Source organism: Mobula birostris, chromosome 27 (assembly GCF_030028105.1).
Source record: "Mobula birostris isolate sMobBir1 chromosome 27, sMobBir1.hap1, whole genome shotgun sequence".
In the NCBI taxonomy this organism is placed as follows: Eukaryota; Metazoa; Chordata; class Chondrichthyes; order Myliobatiformes; family Myliobatidae; genus Mobula; species Mobula birostris.
The window spans coordinates 11,891,187-11,911,502 of NC_092396.1; the positions used below are offsets into that span (position 1 = coordinate 11,891,187).

At 42.4% G+C, this 20,316-nt stretch overlaps 1 protein-coding gene across 2 annotated transcripts in view; it reads left to right on the forward strand.

The window, feature by feature from the left end:
* The window catches only part of gpr153 (G protein-coupled receptor 153), a 108,636-nt gene extending 89,188 nt beyond the window's left edge, over nt 1-19,448 (forward strand). Inside the window, exons 5-8 of one of the 2 annotated variants that reach the window (XM_072245119.1) lie at nt 282-471; nt 1,771-1,955; nt 15,657-15,692; nt 18,013-19,448. In XM_072245119.1, the coding sequence (XP_072101220.1) occupies nt 282-471; nt 1,771-1,955; nt 15,657-15,692; nt 18,013-18,756 (1,155 nt within the window). In that variant the 3' untranslated portion in view covers nt 18,757-19,448. The remainder of the gene's footprint in view (nt 1-281; nt 472-1,770; nt 1,956-15,656; nt 15,693-18,012) is intronic. The other variant, XM_072245120.1, reaches the window with a different exon arrangement.
* The last annotated feature ends 868 nt before the right edge of the window (nt 19,449-20,316 follow it).

The following is a 20,316-nucleotide window of genomic DNA, read 5'->3' on the forward strand; positions in this document are numbered from 1 at the left end:
CGTTGGCTTCTTTAAACTACATTCGAATGAGAGATTGCGGACAAAACAAGCCACAAGTGATAGGACATATTGTCAGTCTCAGCATAGGTTCAGCTATATTGGTGAAGGATGGGAACTGAGCCAGTGTTCTAAACCAGTATCTCAACGCTCCTAATAGCAGAGGGGAAGTGACAAAATTAGAGGAGAGAAAAATCCAACAGTGCTATAGCTTTGAAAGGGAATCCTTAGAGATACGCAAGTTCGCCTGATTTTAACTTACCTTTTCCTTGCTGTTTTTTCAGGTGGTGAGCTTTGCAAGTCTCAAGTACGACACCTCTTACTCTTGGATGGTGCTGTGCTTTCTGTGGTGCTCTATTGTACAGTCGATTCTTCTACCATTGTTCCTTTGGGCCTGTGATCGCTATAGGGCTGATGTGAAAAGTGTCTGGGAGAAATGTGTAGCTATCATGTCCAATGATGATGTCGATGAAGGTAATCTCCTTGCAAGGATGAATTTTATCATTGTGGGTCACCATGACTCACATCTTGCTAAGTTCTAAAATGCTTTACCATCCAAATATCACGTTAATGAGCTTCTTACTATGTATTGGAAATATTTAAAAATAAAACCAGAAAATATTGGAAGTACTTAGAGTGTCATTCATGTCTGACCTTTTGAATACTTCCAAAATGCTCTGTTTTGATTTCAGATTTCCAGCAGTTTTTTTTTGCATTTCATGTGGATTTTTAAAATCTGTTTAATTCTTTGTCCCATTTCTTCGGAGGCTGAGCCATCTCGGAAAACCTACACCATGCAGTAGTACAGTGAACCCTCACCCCTGCAGGTCATTGCTGACTCTCACCCCATGCATTGTCAGTATTTACACCCATCCCATGCATATAAGTGTGGACACATAATTCTTATGCCGTCCATAGTTTACTTTCATCCTATGCCATGTTAGTGCATAGCCCCAGCCCATACGGTACCCTTATATGCAGCAAACCCATGTTTACAACAGACTGGCAATACCATTGATTTGCGCATGCTTTCCTTTTTCATAGCCTGATCCGTGAAACATTGCTGTATTGTGTACAGGCTAAGTTCCTAAACTGCACACTGAACTTGCTCACACACTACAGTGCTGCAAAACCTGCCAGATGCGTACATAATCACTTCCCTGCCATACAATGCAGTGTCATTCTCCCCTGAAGCATTAAAGTTCAAAGTAAACCTAATATCAAAATTCATATATACTACCCTGAAATACATTTTCTTGCAGGCATTCACAGTAGAATAGATAAATACGATTGAATCAGTGGAAAACTACACACAAACAAGACTGCCATGCAACCAATGTGCAAAAGATGACAAACTCCACAAATACAAAATAAATAAGTAAATAATACCGAGAACATGAGTTGTAGAGTCCTTGAAAGTGAGCCCACAGGTTGTGTTCAGTGATCAGTTCAGTATTATGGTGAGTGAAGTTATCCCCGCTGGTTAAGGAGCCTGATGGTTGAGGGGTAATAACAGTTCCAGAACCCGATGGTGTGGGACCTAAGGCTCCTGTACCTTCTGCCCGATGGTAGCAGCAAGAAGAGAGCATGGCATGGATGATGGGGATTCTTGATCATGGAATTAAGGCATTAAGCCCTTTTGCTTTGCAATTGCTTCTTCTTTTAATTTTAAGCTCCATTAAGATTGCCTGCTGAGGGGAAGACATGTTGCAGTTAAGCTTTTATACAACTTCAAATCAGAGGCATCCAGTAAGATTAATTTCCTTGTTGCAGAAAACAATCAAGATGGAGCAATTCACCCTGAATCTTTCTATGAAAGGCCCTACGAATATAACTGCGCCCCTGAAATTCTGACTGTGGATCGAATTGCCAAATACGACTATTCAGCATTGGAAAGGGGAGTTCCACAGGTGTACCCCATGAGGGATATGCAAGAGGATAAGATGCAGTATTTACAGGTATCTGTCCAAATGTGGACTACAGACCCTAAAATGGCTTTTTGTGATATTCTAGTTTACATCCTTCCTATCCTGTCAAATCAAAATAAAACCATTTGCCCCCCTGATTGTTCTCCTTCAGCTTGCTGCACGACCACCTCTCTACAGTCCAAAAACAAAGGCTCTTGTTCCCAGATGTCCTGTCATTTTTTATTTGCCAATACATCCTCAGCATTCTCCCACCACCATTTAGCATGTTCAGTACCCCTTCCGCCATCCAGTCTCTCCTCACTTCCCATTTCCGTTTCCTCTTTCCTTTCTGATGACGTTGGCACATATTGGATGCAGTCCACGTTTCATGCAGAAACTATATCTGAGGCCTTTCACGGGATAACCATCAAATAAAAATTTGAAACGAATAAAACATCAAGAGATACTTGGGCAGAAGTTAGGAGCTAAAGGGGATTAAGGAAAAAGCCCAAAAGTTAACGCCTTTGCCACTGGAAGCAAGGTTACCAATTCTGAGCAGTTCAGTTCAGATAAGGAGGTCAAGATTGAGGAGTGCAGAAATCTGTGGGCATTATAGGACAGGGAAGGACCACAATGAGAAGTTAGCTTTAAATATAAGAATTGCTCAACAGAAACCCTGTGCAAATCTGTACGCTCGGACCCATGGGTTAGTAGAACCTAGTACAGGTTACCTCATTGACAGGAGACTCCAGTTCACACACGGTATAAAAATGATTAGACAAGTCCGGAAGTAATAAATGCACAGACAAGTGTTTCAGCAGTAGATAAGATGAGGTCAAAGGATTGCAACCTCTTAGGTGGAGACGAGGAAACCTATTTCTCTGGAGGCTGATGTCTAGCCCATTGTCTGTAAGCTATCTGAAAAGGCAAGTTAGTGCCACTTGCCAATGTGAAACATTGCCCTGTATGAAATGGCTTTTCAAGTGCATGTATGGAATCTTTTAACTGTGCTGAATGCCTCTGCCTCTGGTAGTCTTGTGTAGTGAGTTTCAGGACCACCACTACACTTTTGGTATATTTTTTTCCCTGACTCTTTAATCTTTCTACTACTTAACAAATCTATGTCACCTTGCTGCTGAACCCTTTGCAAAAGGAACTAGTTTCAACCCATCCACCCCATCTAGGTCTCATAATTTTCTGCTCCTTACCTAAATCCCTCTTCAGTCTCCTTTGTTCTAAAGAATATGTGACTAGTCTGAAAGGTCTGTCATCATAACTATCACATCTTACAGAATTATGCATGCTCCCCTTGCTCCTACATTCTATGTCTTCACTGATATGGGCATGGATTGGAGTCTGAGACAAAACTTCCAGTCATTTGCAATGTCTTGTGAATAGCCCAGTTCAGTTTAAGGCATTTGGAAAGGACAAAGGATCGAATTAACCATTGGGTGATAGAGTTGTGTTGGAAGCCGAAGCTGAAACATTGGTCTTCGCAATAACATCTTAGCATCCATTACTGGCATCTGAAAAATTAACATCAATGGAGGCCCGAGAGTTTTGATGGTGAACTACAGCCTGGTGTCATCAACATAGTCTTGGAACCTGAAGCATTATTTTTGGATGATGTTGCTGTTCAATTTTTGGTGGCACAGTCACAGTCGAATTCGTGGAGGAGGCCACAGGCAAGTCAGGGAGTGAGAGATTTAAAAAAATAACTTTCATGGACTTCGGTGCAGTTGTGATTCATTAGCAAGGGCAAATGAAAGTATGGCAGGGACAAGCGGAGTGCTCACAGTTGGAGTGCACCAGGGATAGAGTGGGGAGGCTTTGGCTCATCAGGCTTCAGCGAGAACAGGCTTGGGTGAGGTAAGTATTTGGTGAGTTTCTTGTTCTTCTTCTTTCTTTGTCTGTTAGTGAATAGTTAGAGCAGTGAAAATAGAACCAGGGGCTGTGCTGTGTTCTTTGTGTGAGATATGGGAATTCCGGGAGATCTCCAGCCTCCTGGACAATCACATCTGCATGAGTTACACCGAGCTGCAACTTCTCAGAGAACATGTTAAGGAAATGAAGCTGCAACTCAGTGACCTCTAGCTCATGCGGGGAACTGAGGAGATGACATACAGGAGCTGGAGAGAGGTAGTCACCCCTAAGTTGCAGGAGCCAGGTAAGTACGTGACTGTCAAGAAACGGAATGGAAATGGGCAGCCACTACAGAGTAGCTCTGTGGCCATAATAAGGATACCATTTTGAAAACCACTGAGGGTGATAACTTAATGTGGGGAGCCACAGCGACCAGGTCTTTGTCACTGAGTCTGGTGCCGTGGTTCAGAAGGTAAGGGTACAGAAGAGGACTGCAGTAGTAATAGGGGATTCCATAGGTAGACACGAGATTCTGTGGATGCAGTAGAGACACCTGGATGTTACCTCCCAGGTGCCAGAGTGTCACGGACATCTCGGATTGGGTCCACGCCATTCCAAGGGGGCAGGGTGAGCAGACAGAAGTCTTTGTACATATTGGCACCAGGGACATAGGTAGGAGCAGCGAGGAAGCCCTGAAGAATTTAGGGAGATAGTTAGAAATCTGAAAAACAGGACTTCCATGGTAGTAACCTCTGGATTGCTGTCTGTGACATGTGCCAGTGAGGGTAAGAGTAGGATGACTTGGCAGATGAATGTGTGGCTGAGGAACTGGTACAGGGAGCAGGGTTTCAGATTTCTTGGTTATTGGGATCTCCTCTGGGGAAGGTATGACCTGTACAAAAGGGAGACCTGAACCTGAGGGGGACCAATATCCATGTGGGCAAGTTTGCCAGAGCTGTTTGGGATGGGTTAAACTAATTTGGCAGGGGATGGGAACAGACTGATAGGGCTGAGGATGAAGTAGTTGGTGTACAGGCAGAGGCAGTGTGTAGTGAGACTGTCAGGAAGGACAGGCTGACGACAGGGCAAAATTGCGGTCAGTGGGATGAGTTGCAGTATGGAAGGTGGACAAAATCGAAAAGGGTGACACATACAGAACTGAAGATGTTATATTTGAATACACACAGTATACAGAATAAAGTAAATAATCTTCTAGCATGGTTAGAGGTTCGTAGGTATGATGTGGGCATCACTGAGGTGCAGCTGAAAGATCATAGTTGGGAACTTAGCATTCGGCGTTATCACAAGGATAGGCAGGTAGGCAAAGGGGGTGGGTTTGCTCTGTTGGTAAAAATGTAATCAAATTCTTAGAAAAGAGGCGATCGAGGATCGGAAAATGTACAATCCTTGGGGGTAGAGTTAAGAAAATTCAAGGGTAAAAAGATCCTGATGGGAGTTATATACAAGCCTCAGAATAGTAGCCAGGATGTGGGCTACAAATTACGATGGGAGATAGAAGATGCATGTCAAAAGGGCAATGTTACAATAGTCATGGGGGATTTCAATATGCAGGTAGGTTGGGAAAATCAAATTTGTTTTGGATCCCAAGAAACAGAATTTGTACTACTGTATGCCTATGAGATTTTTTTAGAGCAGCTAGTGATTGAGCCTAGTAAGGGGATCAGCTATTCTAGATTGTGTGTTGTGTAATGAACCAGATTTTGAATATGGAGATAAAGGTAAAGGAACCCTTCAGAGGCAGTGATCATAAGATGATAGAATTCACACTGCAGTTTGAGGAGTAGCTAAAATTGGATGTACCAGTAATACTGTGGAGTAAAGGGAATTACAGATACAGTAAATGAGAGAGAAGCTGGGCAAAGTTAATTGGAAGGGGGACACTAGTAGGGATGATGGCGGAACCGCAATAGCTGGAGTTTCTGGGAGCAATTTGGAATGTGCAAGATAGATACATCCTAAGAAGAAGAAGAATTCTGAAGATAGGATGACGCAGCTGTGGCTGACAACATAAAAGCAAAAGAGAGGGCATATAATAGAGCAAAATTAGTGGGGCATTAGAGGATTGGGAATCTTTTAAAAAAAGAAGGCACCTAAAAAGCCATAAAAAGGGAAAAGATTAAATATGGAAGTAGCTTAGCCAATAATATCAAAGAGGATATCAAATGTTTTTTTTTCATATATATAAAGAGTAAAAGAGAGGTGAGTGTAGATATTCAAAGTTCAAAGTAACTTTATTATCAAAATACATATATGTCACCACTTACAACACTGAGGTTCATTTTCTTGTGGGCATACTCAATAAATCCATTCTACAATAATAATGATAACAGACTCAATGAAAGACCCCACCAACTTGAGCAACTTTCCTGTGACAGCATTTCACGTAGATGTGTTCAATGGTGGAGAGGGCTTTACCCGTGATAGACTGGTTCACTACTTTTTGTAGGATTTTCCGTTCAAGGGCACTTGTGTTTCCTTAGCAGACTGTGATGCAGCCAGACAATATACTCTCCACCACACACCTATGGAAGCTTGTCAAAAGTTTTAGATGCTATGCCGAATCTTCGCAAACTCCTAAGGAAGTATTGGCGTTGCTGTCTTTTCTATGTAATTGCACTTACATGTTGAGCCCAGGACAGGTATAATAAATATAATAAATATAAAATATAATAATATCAAAGAATTTAAAATTGCTGACTACTGTATCTCCAACTTTGATACTCTGATGAGGACTGGTGCATGGACCTCTGGTTTCCTTTTCCTGAAGTCAATAATCATCTCCTGGGTCTTGGTGACATTTGGTAAGAGGTCGCTGTTATGGCACCACTCAGCCAGATTTTCAATCTCATTCTTATGTGCTGATTCATCACCTCTGTTGATTCGGCCTAGAACAGTGGTGCCATCTGCAAACTTGAATATGGCATTGGAGCTTTGCTCAGCCACACAGTCATAGGTATAAAGTGAGTAGAGCAGGGGGAATAAGCACACAGCCGAAGAGATCTTGGAGCTTATAGATTAGTTCTGAAGGAATGATGGTGTTGAATGCTGAGCTGTAGTTGATAAAGAGCATCCTGATGTGTTCATCTTTGCTGTCCAGACGGGCTAATGAGATGGCATCTGCCATGGACCTGTTGCTCTGGTAGGCAAATTGGAGTGGATCCAAATCACTTCTTAGGCTTGTTTTGTTGATATGTTTCATCACAAGCCTCTATGTAAGTGCTACTTGACCACTGGACCGCTGGAAAATGATGCAGGAGAGGCAGCAATGGGGTTCAAGGAAATGTCTGATGAACTGGCTCAGTATTTTGCATCAGTCTCAACAGTGGAAGACACTAGCAGTTTGCCAGAAGTCCGAGAGTGTCAGGGGACAGAAGTGAGTGCAGTTGCTATTATTATGGAGAAGGTGTCTGGCAAACTGAAAGGTCTGAAGATAGATAAATCACCTGTACCAGATAAACTACACCCTAGGGTTCTGAAAGAAGCGGCTGAAGGGTTTGCTGAGGCATTGGTATTGATCTTTCAAGAATCAATGGATTCTGGCATGGTCCTGGAGGACTGGAATATTGCAAATGTCACTCCACTCTTCAAGAAGGGAGGGATGCAGAAGAAAGAAAATTATCGGCCAGATAGCCTGAACTCAGTGGTTGGGAAGATGTTGGAGTTGAATGATATGGATGTGAATTTGGGGTACTTGGAGGCACATGATAAAATCGGCCAAAGTGAGCATGGTTTCCTTCAAGGAAAATTTTGCCTGACGAATCTGTTGGAATTCTTCAAGGAAGTAATAAGCAGGATAGACAATGGAGAATCAACAGATGTTGTATACCCAGATTTTCAGAAGACCTTTGACAAGGTGCCAAACATGAGGCTGCTTAACAAGCTAGGATCCCATGGTAATACAGAAAATATACTAGCATGAATACAGCCTTGGCTAATTGTCAGGAGGCAAAGGGTGGGAATAAAGGGAGCCTTTTCTGGTTGGCTGCCGATGACTCATGGCGTTCTGTTAGGGTTGCTGTATAAAAAAGCAAGGACTAGTATATAAAAGCAATGATGTATTGATGAGGCTTTATAGGGCAATGGTGAGACCTCACTTGGAGTACTGTGAGCAGTTTTGGACTCCTTTTCTAAGAAAGGATGGCTGACATTCAGGAGGGTTCAGAAGAGGATCATGAGAACGATTCCAGGAATGCAAGGGTTATCATATGAGGAGCAATTGATGGCTCTGGGCCTGTGCTCACTGGAATTTAGAAGAATGAGAGGCGGATCTCTTTGAAACGTATCAAATGTCGAAAGGCCTAGGTAGAGTGGATGTGGAGAGGGTGCTTCCTATGTTAGGGGAGTCTAGGACCAGAGGGCACAGCCTCAGAATAGAGGGACATCCATTTAGAATGGAGATGAGGAAGAACTTCTTTAGCCAGAGGATGGTGAATCTGTGGAATTCATTGCCATAGGCAGCTGTGGAGACTAGATCATTGGGTGTATTTAAGACACAGATCAATAGGTTCTTGATCAGTCATGGCGTGAAAGGTTATGGGGAGTGATGAGGTTGAGAGGAAAATGGATTAGCCATGGCTAAATGGTAGAGCAGACTCAATGGGCCTAATACTGCAGTTATGTCATATGGTCTTATGTATGGTAGCACGTGGGTGAGAAGCAGGAGTAGGGCGAAGGTTATACCTTTGCAGAGCAGCAGAAGTAACCACGAGTACTGGTCATAGCACTGTGGCCACGACTTTTTCAGTGAGAATGGAACTAGGCTAACAGAGGCTACTTGTTGAGGTCAGGCTGGGTTTAGTTTTGGTCTAGGAGTGCAATCGCCTGCAAGTGGATTTGTATCAGGTCAGGAAATGGGCTTGAGTTGTGGTCTGGTTCTCAGTTTGTGCCCCCCAAGGTCACACAGAAGCTCACTCCCAGACGCACACAGGCTTGTTCAGGTTGCGTGAGTGTATGCTCACTGTCCTCTGTTGCTGTAGCCCATCCACGTCAAGATTGGACATGTTCTGCCCTCGTGTGCACCGTGGCACACCCTTGTTATAACACATGTTTATGTGAGTTACCGTCGCCTTTCTGTCAGCTTGAACCAGTCAGACCATTCTCCTCTGACCTCTCTCATTAACAAGGCAATTTCGTCCACAGAACTGCCACTCACTGGAAGTTCTTTTTTGTTTTTCACACCATAAGACGTAGGAGCAGAATTAGGCCATTTAGCCCATCGAGTCTGCTCTGCCGTTTCATCATGGTTGATCCCGAATCCCATTCAACCCCGTACGCCTGCCCTCTCATCATATCCCTTGATGCCCCAACCAATCAGGAATCTATCAACGTCCGCTTTAAATATACCCACAGACCTGGCCTCCACTGCAGTCTGTGGCAGAGCATTCCACAGATTCACCATTCTGACTAAAAAATTTCCTCTTTACTTCTGTTCTAAAAGGTTGCCCCTGAGTTTTGAGGCTGTGCCCTCTAGTTCTGGATACCACCACTAGAGGAACCTGACTCTTCACATCCACCTTAATTAGTCCTTTCAACATTCAGTAGGTTTCAATGACGTCCCTTAAATTTTACTTCTAGATTCCAGTGAGTACAGGCTCAAAGCTGCCAAACGCTCCTCATATGTTAATCCTTTCATTCCTGGAATCATCCTTGTGAACCTCCTCTGGACTCTCTCCAATGACAACACATCCTTTCTGAGATACGAGGCCCAAAACTGTTGACAATACTCCAAGTGCAGCCTGACTAGTGTCTTACAAAGCATCAGCATTATCTCCTTGTTTTTATATTCTAATCCCCTTGAAATAAATACCAACGTTGCTTTTGCCGCCTTTACCACAGACTCAACCTGTGAATTAACCTTCTGGGAGTTTTGCACAAGGGCTCCTAAGTCCCTCTGCACCTTTGACGTCTGAGTTTTCTCCCCATTTAGATAATAGTCTGCACTATTGTTCCTTTTATCAAAATCATTCTCTGTAAACTCTGGAGACTGGTTTGCATGAAAATCCCAGGAGATTAGCAGTTTCTGAGATACTAAATCCAACCTGTCTGGCACCATGGTCAAAATCACTTGGATCACATTTCTTCCCCATTCTGATTAGTCTGAACAACAACTGAGCTTCTTAACCATGTCTGCCTGCTTTTATGCATTGAGTTGCCAACATATGATTGGCTGATTAAATATTTACATGAATGAGCAGGTGTTATAGATGTACCTAATAAAATGGTTTTGTGGGCACGTAGCCAAGTGGTTAAGGCATTCGACTACTGATCTGAAGGTCGTGAGTTCAAGCCCCAGCCGAGAGAATGTGTTGTGTCCTTGAGCAAGGCACTTAATCACACATTGCTCTGCGATGACACCGGTGCCAAGCTGTATGGGTCCTAATGCCCTTCCCTTGGACAACATCGGTGTCATGGAGAGGGGAGACTTGCAGCATGGGCAACTGCTGGTCTTCCATACAACCTTGCCCAGGCCTGCACCCTGGAGAGTGAAGACTTTCCAGGCACAGATCCATGGTCTCGCAAGACTAACGGATGCCTTTATTTAATAAAATGGTCACTAAGTGGAAGGAGTGCAATCTGGCAAGTGCGGGAGACCAGGGGAGAGGGAGGTAGGAGTATGGGGTGGAGTAAGAAGCTGGGAGGTGATAGGTGGAAGTGGGAAAAGACTGAAGAAGAAGGGATCTGCTAGGGGACCATGGAAGAAATGGAAGGAGGATGGGCACCAGGGGCAGGTGAGGAGAAGAAAAGGGGTGAGAGGGAAGCCAGAATGGGGAATGGAAAAAAGAAAGAATGGGGAGGGGGTGAGAAATAATCAGAAATATAAAAAAATATATATCATTGTTCATGCCTTCAGGTTGGAGGTTACCAGATGGAATATGAGGTACTCCTCCTCCAGTCTGAGTGTGGCTTCATCACAGCGGTAAAGCCACTAGTTTCCTATATTTCCACAGGAGGGACATTTGTAGTGAACATTGATGACTTGATTAGAAAAGCACTCAACAGTTCAGAGTGATTCTGATTTTCAGCATATGGGACACTAGTAGAAAAGAGTTGAGCAGGTTACTGAGACCCACTTCTTGAGAGCAGAGAGGTAGATCATAGGTGTAAGCGTTTCATTCTTCCTAGCAAGGCTGGACACAATAAATCATTCCGGTCATTGATTAAAGGGTTATGTAACCTTTGACATTTGCAATTGCATTGTGTTCTTTTAAGTGTGAATTGTGAACTTTTGAATTTTGTTATTGTTTCACAGAGATAAGGTTACCCCTGTTTTTCAAATCCTGCTGAAAATATGACAGCCCCATTGTTTGGAGACTCAAAGCAAAAGGGAATCATCATCATGATGTGCCATGTCATATGACATGAGTGATCGTGATCTTGACCATGATTGTCCTTGGCTAATTTTTCTACAGAAGTGGTTTGTCATTGCCTTCTTCTAGGCAGTGACCTTACAAGACAGGTGACCCCAGATATTATCAATACTCTTCAGAGATTGTCTGCCTGTTGTCAGTGATCGCATATAGCCAGAACTTGTGATATGCACCAGCTGCTCATACGACCATCCACCACCTGCTCCCATGGCTTCACATGATCCTGATCAGGGTGGTCTAAGCACCTTGCCCAAGGGTGACCTGCAGGCAAGCAGAGGGAAGGAGACCACACCACCTACATAAAAGAGAACAGGATATATTAATTTTCCCTGCAGATTTATGGGTAAAGATATCAGATCTGATTAGGATGCAGCAAAGGAATAAGATATACCAAAGTCATCAAAGAACAGTAGGTTTGCAGACACTGGTATTCTTAAAGGGACTGTCTAAATGGATATATAATGACTTTTCTGTAGATTTCAAGTTCAATTTTTATTATCAAAAAATATGGCTGCTGATGTTAGAGGTGGAGTAATTCCTCTGAGAGTCCGAAGTGACGCCTTCTAGTCTGAGCAATGAGACCAGAGAGAAGTGATTGTAGTCCCCACGCTCTAAGTTTCCCAGAAGTAAAATCAGATTGTTCAGTGTGAATCCCAATGATCATCACTGTTCACCATGAGACTTCACATTAAAATCATTGATCATCAATGCACAGATTTATGTGGAATCAATGCTATTATTATTGGAAAGAGTTCAAATTCATAGAACTTGCTCACATCTACCTGTTGAAAAAAACGGAATTTTTTGAAATGGTAGCGATAAAATCAACCTTTTGGAATCAGTAGCCAAAATTAATTACTGGAATTTGCATGATCAAAAGCATTAAGACAGGTTTGGTGTCTTGAATCTGCGATGAGTTACCAGGCAAGCTCAGGTTGTGATTTTCCAGACTGCCGGTCAGAAAGTGAAATCAGTCTGGGGTACCTCCTCCAGCAACATTACAGTATTCATCCTGAGCTGGCTTTTCTGTCTCTGTTTTATTCACTGAGACCCTCTAATGATGTTCTTGGCCTTGGTGCCTTCTCTGATGGAACAGCTGTATCTTTGCCAATACGTTTCCTTCAACAAACTTTACTTCTCCATACACTCATTTCAAAGATTTGGATACAGCTCTCAAGTGTTTAACCGGACCTCATTGGAACATAACTTGCTGATTCACTCTTTCAAGTTCCAAGCAATTGTGTCTTTTTCATAATTGCACCTTCATCCAAATCACATTCTGCAATGTTCTAACTCTTCTCGTAGGTCTCCGAATTAGGGTGCCATTTTCCTTCCTCTCATAATATGCCATCTTTTAGCATCCAGTTTTAAGACTAACAGACCACATCTTGATTTAGATTTTATTCTTCAAAGTCTCTTTGTGGGGCTCTGTGAGGGATTGAATAACTGAGTTGTTGCATAGATCAGATACAATCCATGCCCTATCAAGTCTCACTTATTTCACTTGGTCATCCAAGAAAAATGAATATTTTACAAAGTGTTTCGCTGGTCATGCACCAACATTTGATTGGTGGGACAGACCAGGGTTAAATTCTGGAACCTCCATTGTTTCATTGGACACAGGGAACAACACACATTGCTTCTTCATCATATATTAAATCATGGGGTATGGGATTGGGGTGTGGATGTGGGTCTGGTGTCTGTGTGTGTAGGGGGGGATTGAATATAACATTTTGGAATCAGTATCTAGTTGGGCTTGCTACTCCAGTGGTATTTAGATACACCGAAGATTAAAAATATGCTTTTATACTGTTTTTACAGATGTTAAGACAAACACGAATCTCAAAACTGCCAGCAAAATGAATTACCCAGTGGGCCTCTGAGATACCCCCACTGTGTCTGGGCTTGTCGTTTGGCACAGTTTCACGGAGCTATGTTAAGTGCGCTGGGTGCTGCTTGACTCAGTTCCCATGGAGGATTATCTGTTTTTATGGAAAATTGGAATTGCAGCAAAAGATTTGGACAAGATTGACCTAATTTTTCTCCTTAAAATATCCTTAGCTGCTTTATGTCATTCATTAATGGACTGTTACATGCTGAGAAGCAGCCCAGTACCATGTAATGGACTGTCGAGTACCAGGAATGTTGCTTTGGTACATATCCAGGAGGCTGACTTTATTATGGGTTCTTTCTTCCGGGAGTGGCATGATATAAATGCGTTTCCTTTCCTCACTACTGTTGAGAAACTGAGAATAAAGGCCAAGACCCTTAGTGTAGGATCCGTCAAGATTGAAAAGAAGTGGAGATAAATTAGGAAGTAGTCATTAGGTGATACTAAGGTTGGGTTTTAAACTCTTGAAGATAATAAGGAATGCAAGACTGATGGAGGTAAGGATTGTCACGGCTTTAACCCACTGGTCTTCCAACTTCTCACCCTAGTTATCACTTGCTGTTGTTGCCAGTACGCCCCTCCACTGAAGGTGCTGACTCCTTCCCCTTTCATGTAAATCAGTAGTCTTATCATTCAGCCCTTTGTCTCTGCAAACAAGCACCCCTTTCATCCTGGCCTAATCACCGAGCAAGCCACCGAGACCAACAAAAGGAAGAAGCTGATAGGGCAACTCCCAGTACAAGGGACAGATGTCAAAAGTGGGCAGGAAGGGATGCAAGATGTCAGCAGATTTACCATGTTGAACCTTCTCCCCTCTATCTGACAGCGTGTTGTTGAAGAGGTGAACTGTAACCTCTTCTTCAGGGTTAGTTTTCCATAATCCATACCTCCGGTCTTGTATTCTATCATAAGTGCCTAGCCGACAAACATAATTTATAATCATGAATATTATTGTCATGTCACTTATTAAAGCAACTATCCATTCTCTATGAAAATTAATAACGTTGATTTGGATAGAAGAAAGGTAGTGCTCTTTGGTTCTGATAGCGTTGTAGTTGCTTTTCATCAATGTCACCCCAGTGTATATTTCAACTATTGTTTGCCTATCTCATTTACATCTATATGATTATGTGCTGTGGTTTTGTTGTGTTGCATTATTTTGTGTAATGAATTGCATTGGCCTTGCAGATGCTAGAATAAACAGGCATGTCTCACAGAGAAGGTGCCAATATGCCATTAATTTGAACCCAACCACGCCTCAGCTCCATCACAAAGACTCACCTTTACAACACTGCCCGTCTCTGTCTCTGACCATTGTTGAAATCTGAATATGTGCCTTTGTTGCTTCTACAGTTGACCTATCCTCTCCTCCCCCATAAACTTTAGCCCTTAACTTGGTTGACATCACAACATATAACAAGTTCTGCCTACACATCACTTTCTGTACTTAATGCTCAGAATAAAATTACCGAGAATTTTTGTAATCTCTACCCTCCACATTTCTGGAACTTTCTCTTGCTCTGAGAATTCTGTGTTCCTCCAGTTCACACTCCTGGCTCCTCCCTTTGCCCTCATAATTGATGGATATGTGTTCTACCATTCAGGGCAAAAATGATATTAGATGCCCTGCACGTTGAGAAGATGATCAACTGGACTTCAAGAGAACAAAAAGACTGCGACCAGCCCTGAGTTCCTGAAGCATGACCCCAAATTCCCATCCACTACGAAAAAGGATCACGTCAGGGGAATCCTTCGGGAATCATCTACTCCAAGTGAACAGCTTGGATGCTGTGAGCCAGTAACACAGCAACTCATGTTCACTAAATATCAGGTCAAAGGCTCAACCATTGCACTAACAACCTAAACATGGCACAATATCAAATCACATTTATACTGGATATGGAATGTGCTCCTACTTGTTGACAGAGTAGGCCTTGCTGACTCTCCAAACTCCATTTGTTTTGAGCCACGTTGTAAACTCCCGCTTGAGCTCATGTATGATGGAGAGCATGACTATCTATCAAACATCAATAAACAATGTGAGCCTTCAAAACCTCTGCCATCACCTTCACTTAACTTAAGGAGTCCCACCCTAAATCTTGGTACCTCCCATCTCCGCCAGTCTTTATAATCACACCATGATAATAGCACCTTCTCTGACTCAGTGTCAGTTTCTAATCTCCTGATGTGGTGAAGGTGGCATGAAAATGCAAGCTGCTGTGGATGGCATGAGCGAATTGTCCAGGAATATCTCAAAGCTTGGCGCCCCTTAGTTCTGCAAATAACTGACTCATTTTCCACTTCACCAAAAAAATTAGACTTGTTTAAAACTGATCTGAGAAAATCCACGGTATGTCTTCCTCCTCACACTGATCCTCTAAAAATTGGTCAACTGGAAAACTCCAGCAGGAGTACACTAAGCAGTATGCAGTCCACATTTCAATTGGTTGAGAAAAAGGACACCACTATTCAAATGATCAAAAGCTGTAGCCTGATTTACCTTGTTTTACAATCATATATTATGTTTCCTAGAACTATTTTAAATTGTGGTTCTTGTGATGAAAGTCAGAGATTTATTCCTGGTTTGTTTCCTCCCCTCTTCTCCTGAAGGTTCCTGACTGTAGAGAAGCAATGCCTCATGAACAGGTAACTCTCTTGACCATACATCCACAATTCACATTTTACCCCCAACACCGAGTACCTGCCTGTTTGATTGAGAGGTAGGCTTCATGATAGAGGAATGGGTCTTCTCATTTCAACTAGAAATGGCTGAATGTCAACCATAAATCTGGGAATTCAGCAATTCCCCCGCCCCCCCCCCCCCCCCCTGCCGAGGCTGCTTTGGTCACTAGGACACCTCAGACAGGTGAGATAAATTCATTCAGTACAAGTTAGGATTCAAACCCATGATTTCTCTGGTGGATGTCCTGAAAGTCTGTCAACCATGCAAAAAGAAGCTTGCATTTTAATTTCCCTATTAACACTTGAAACATCCCAAGGCACATCTAGCAAAGGTTATTGAAGAGAAAAGTATTTAACATAAAGCCACAAGTGGAGGTAAGAGAACAGATGAACCAAAGCATGGTTGGAGGGCAAGATTGCACTAAGTGTCCTGAAAGAGAATCAAAAGGTAGAGTGGTAGATGATTACCAAAGGCATGGCTGCCAGTGGCGGAATGATTTACTAAATGGGACTCACTGGACCTCAGATCTAGAGATTTGGGAAAGTAATAAAGGATAAAGGATGATGTGGAGACAGAGGGACATGGGTAATGTGATTCAAGAAGGCCGAGAATGTTCAGAAAGATTCATTGCCAAACTAGGAGCAAGTATAATGGGCAAAGACAGTTTAAGATTCAGAAGAAGAACTATTGATTCTGAGTCAGATTATGAGTTCAGGTTCCATACAGAAAATCCAGATTCAGTCTTCAATGCATAAATGTCTGAATACTGCACAGTTTATCTTTCTTAATCTGGGACCTAATGCCAGGCCACCATTTTGAAGAGCACAGTGATCCAAACAATTCTTCTTCAACCAATATCACAAAAAAAAAACATATAATGCAATCAGTATCATGTGATTATTCATGGGAAATTACTGTGTATAGTTTAGCTCCCATGTTACAATAGAGGATTTTTTTGGCTGTAATGTTTTGTGGGATGTACCATATAAATGCAAGTTCCCCTCTTTGATTTCTGAGCCCTTCATTTTAAGAAACACTCACTAATTTAAGTGGAGCTTGCATTTATGGAGCAGTCATTCACATCCCCAAAGCACCCCCCAATGTACAGAGCAACCCATGATTTCCTTTTACAGTGTGGCCATAGATGCACATATCACTGGCAGTTGTTTGTTTAGGAGGCTGGGCCCTAAGCATGGGACTGCCTCTTTCAACCCCTTCCCTTAAGATACTTTAAAACCTACCTATCTGACCTAGCTTAGAGGCACTTTCTCCTGTATCTCTCATGCTGGATGTCAAATTTGTCTGCTCACCTTCTGTGAAAAGTTATAATTTGTCTTTGCTGTGCAGATTTTTGTGCATTTTTGTTTGTCCAATTATCTTCTTGCAATATATTACACGATAACTGCAAAAATACGGTTACTATGTCAAGGATAATTAGAAATATGTACAGAAAAAAAACAATTGCATCCAGGAGGAAGAGATTCTCATCATAGCTGATATTTTGCATTAGTGCCTATTGCTGATAATTATTAAGAGATTTTATAGTTGCATTGCACATGGGGAAGAAGTTACTGAATGGGGTGTGCTAACATGTGGAAGTCAAGCAAGAGCTATTATACCCTGCTGCTTAATTGCTGATATTTCTGTCACTCTGCATTCTGTGTTACAATAACATAGCCCCATGCTGCATATATATTGTAGAACCACACTGAGGTGGCACTGGCTTCAATGGGCACATAGCTATAAAACAAATGTGATGCCCTACCCCTAACCCTAAACCCTTTAGCTTCTGTGCCATCTGACAAATGACTTCTGCAAATGGAAAGAAGGAGAATATCACGGGTACAGACATGAGTGATTCTGCAGTTGCTGGAAATCTCGAGTAGCACACACAAAATGCCGGAGTAGCTCAGCAGGTCAGGCAGCATCTATGAAGGGGAATAAACTGTCATCACTTCGGGCTGAGACCCTTCATCAGGACTGGAAAGGAGGGGGGCAGAAGCCAGAATAAGAAGTTGGTGAGGGGTAGGGAAGGAGTTCAAGCTGGCAGGTGATAGGTGAGACCAAGCGATTGGTTAGTTTGCCCTACCATGGAGCTCCCCTCCAAGTTACAGGAAAGTGTTTTAGGTAGGGCTCAATAAGGAAAGTGTAATCAAGCAGGGCTGCTTATGTGTTGACTGAGTGTAAATTGGATTGGGAGGAGCTGTTACCCAAGCCAGTCAATTAATTGAGAGGACAATAAGATTTCCTTTATCCTGCCACGTTCTCTTCTATGTCTCTTAGGTTCCTCCAACCAGGCGCTATTCCCATGACGAGACAGACGTGTGGGCAACAAACCAGATCACCTCATACCTTCACAGATGGGGCTCTTCAGAGAACATAACAGGAGTTCTGCACTATAGCTCCCCCAGACATGAAAGGAGAAGAGGCAGCCCAATCTCCCAACATGACGAGTGCGCTTCTTTCCACAAAAGGAGGAAATCTGCGGATAGTGTCATTTCTCTAAAGCAGCTGTCCAAGGAGGAATATCTTTCCGATGACTTGAAATGTTTCAGCCGAGATGAAATAATCAACTACATTGATGAAACTCCAGTCCCTAGTCCCATGAAGACCCCACTAAGATCATCATCTGTAACACTCATCCCAGAAAAATATGAACAGTATTCAGTCACCTTTTCCCACTTTCCTTTGACCAATTTTGAAAGAGAGCCTCACGTTCTCCGTCGGTTGTCAGAGGGCAAAGAGTGCTGCACCTCCAGGGGATATTTGGTGACTGCTTTCCCCACTGACCCAAACGTGGCTGCAAAGGACGCAGAAGCCCAGTGTCACCTGTCCACGGTCACCACCCCCAGCATTAAGGAGGGAGCCTCCAAAAGTTTTCGGACAGATCTTTGCGTCTCCTGGGACCATCAGGAAAAATTCAGCAAAATAGAAAGTAAAGGAAGCACCAACAGTTTTGTAAGTTCACCTTCTGCTTCTTCGGGCTACATGACTTTTCATTCTGACTCAATTGGATCCACATCCTAGGAATGAACGTGGACCTTCCCAAAAATTAATGGTGTTTCTACGTTTGTTTACTACTAAGGGGATTTTATACTTCACACAGGAAGAAATGAGTCACGCCAAAGAATCAGTAAAATATTTTCATGTCCTTTACAGTGGTTAAAGTTCTTTCAGACATTTGAAAGAGAACTGGAAAAATCTGGCATCAGTGTCTGAATATTATTGGTATCACTAACTATTGTTTTCTATTTTTATTTTTTTAAGATAAATAATTTTTAAGGGTAACACTGTTAATAGGCATTCCTGTAAGACTGATACCATTTAGATGGATGTATAGAAGGAGAAAAAGGTGGATGTAAAATTGATACTATTTTTTAAAACTTCCAAATTGTAAAATGGTTGCTCCACCAGAGGTAATTCCAGATCATGTATGTCTATTTATGCACTCCGGGTATTTGGTGTATTCTGTTTCAACTGATGATTTTCTTCACATAGAGGACAATGAAATTATTCTTTGGGAAGGGGAGATGTGGAAGACCCCACTATTGTTCCTCCTATGTATTTTGCATTTGTAACTTCGGTGTCACATACTGGCAGCAGTCTGTTGCCCTGCGAGAATGAACATTGGTTTCTCTTGGTCCCCGTAAGGTTGTCCTAAAATTTAATAGTAAGAAATGTTTTCTTACAAGTATTTGCAATGGTTGCTCGTCAAAAGATCCAGGGCATGTTTCATTTATATTAAAAACAAATTTCAATACTGTATTGTGATTTGCTTTGACTAAAAAGTTTACACCAGTGGCCACTTTATTAGGTACACCTACACATGCTCGTTAATGCAAATATCTGATCAGCCAATCATGTGGTAGTAACTCAATGCGTAAAAGCATACAGACATCGTCAAGAGGGTCAGTTATTGTTCAGACCAAACATCAGAATGGGGAAGGAATGTGGTCTAAGAGATTTTGACTGCTGAATGATTGTTGGTGCCAGATAGGGTGATTTGAGTATCTCAGAAACTGCTGACCTCTTGGGATTTTCACACCCAAGACTCAAGAGTTTACGGAGAATATTGTGGAAAACAAAAAAAAAAACGTACAGTGAATAGGAGCTCTGTGGGTGAAAATGCCTTCTTAATGAGAGTGGTCAGAGGAGAATGGCCAGACTAGTTCAAGCCGACAGGAAGTCGACAGTAGCTTAGGTAACCACGCTGTTACAATAGAAGGTGCACAGAAAGGTATCTGTAAACACACAACACGTTGAACCTAGAAGTGGAAGGACCACAGCAGTGGAAGACCATGAACATACATTGAGTGGCCACTTTATTAGTGTAGGAGGTACTGAACAAAGAGGTCGCTGAGTGTAGTGGGCATGCCAGTTTTATGTGAACACTGTGCTATGAGAAACCTGACTGCCATAGTGCGTTGTGTCAGTTCTGTGTTCTTAAATCTTCCCTTCTTTCTGCAATCGTAAAACCATACAGCATAGGAATAGAATTAGGCCATTTGGCCTATTGACTCTGTTCCACCTTCCATCACAGCTGATTTATTTACTAGCTTCTTGATTGGTCAGGGTATGAAGGAATAT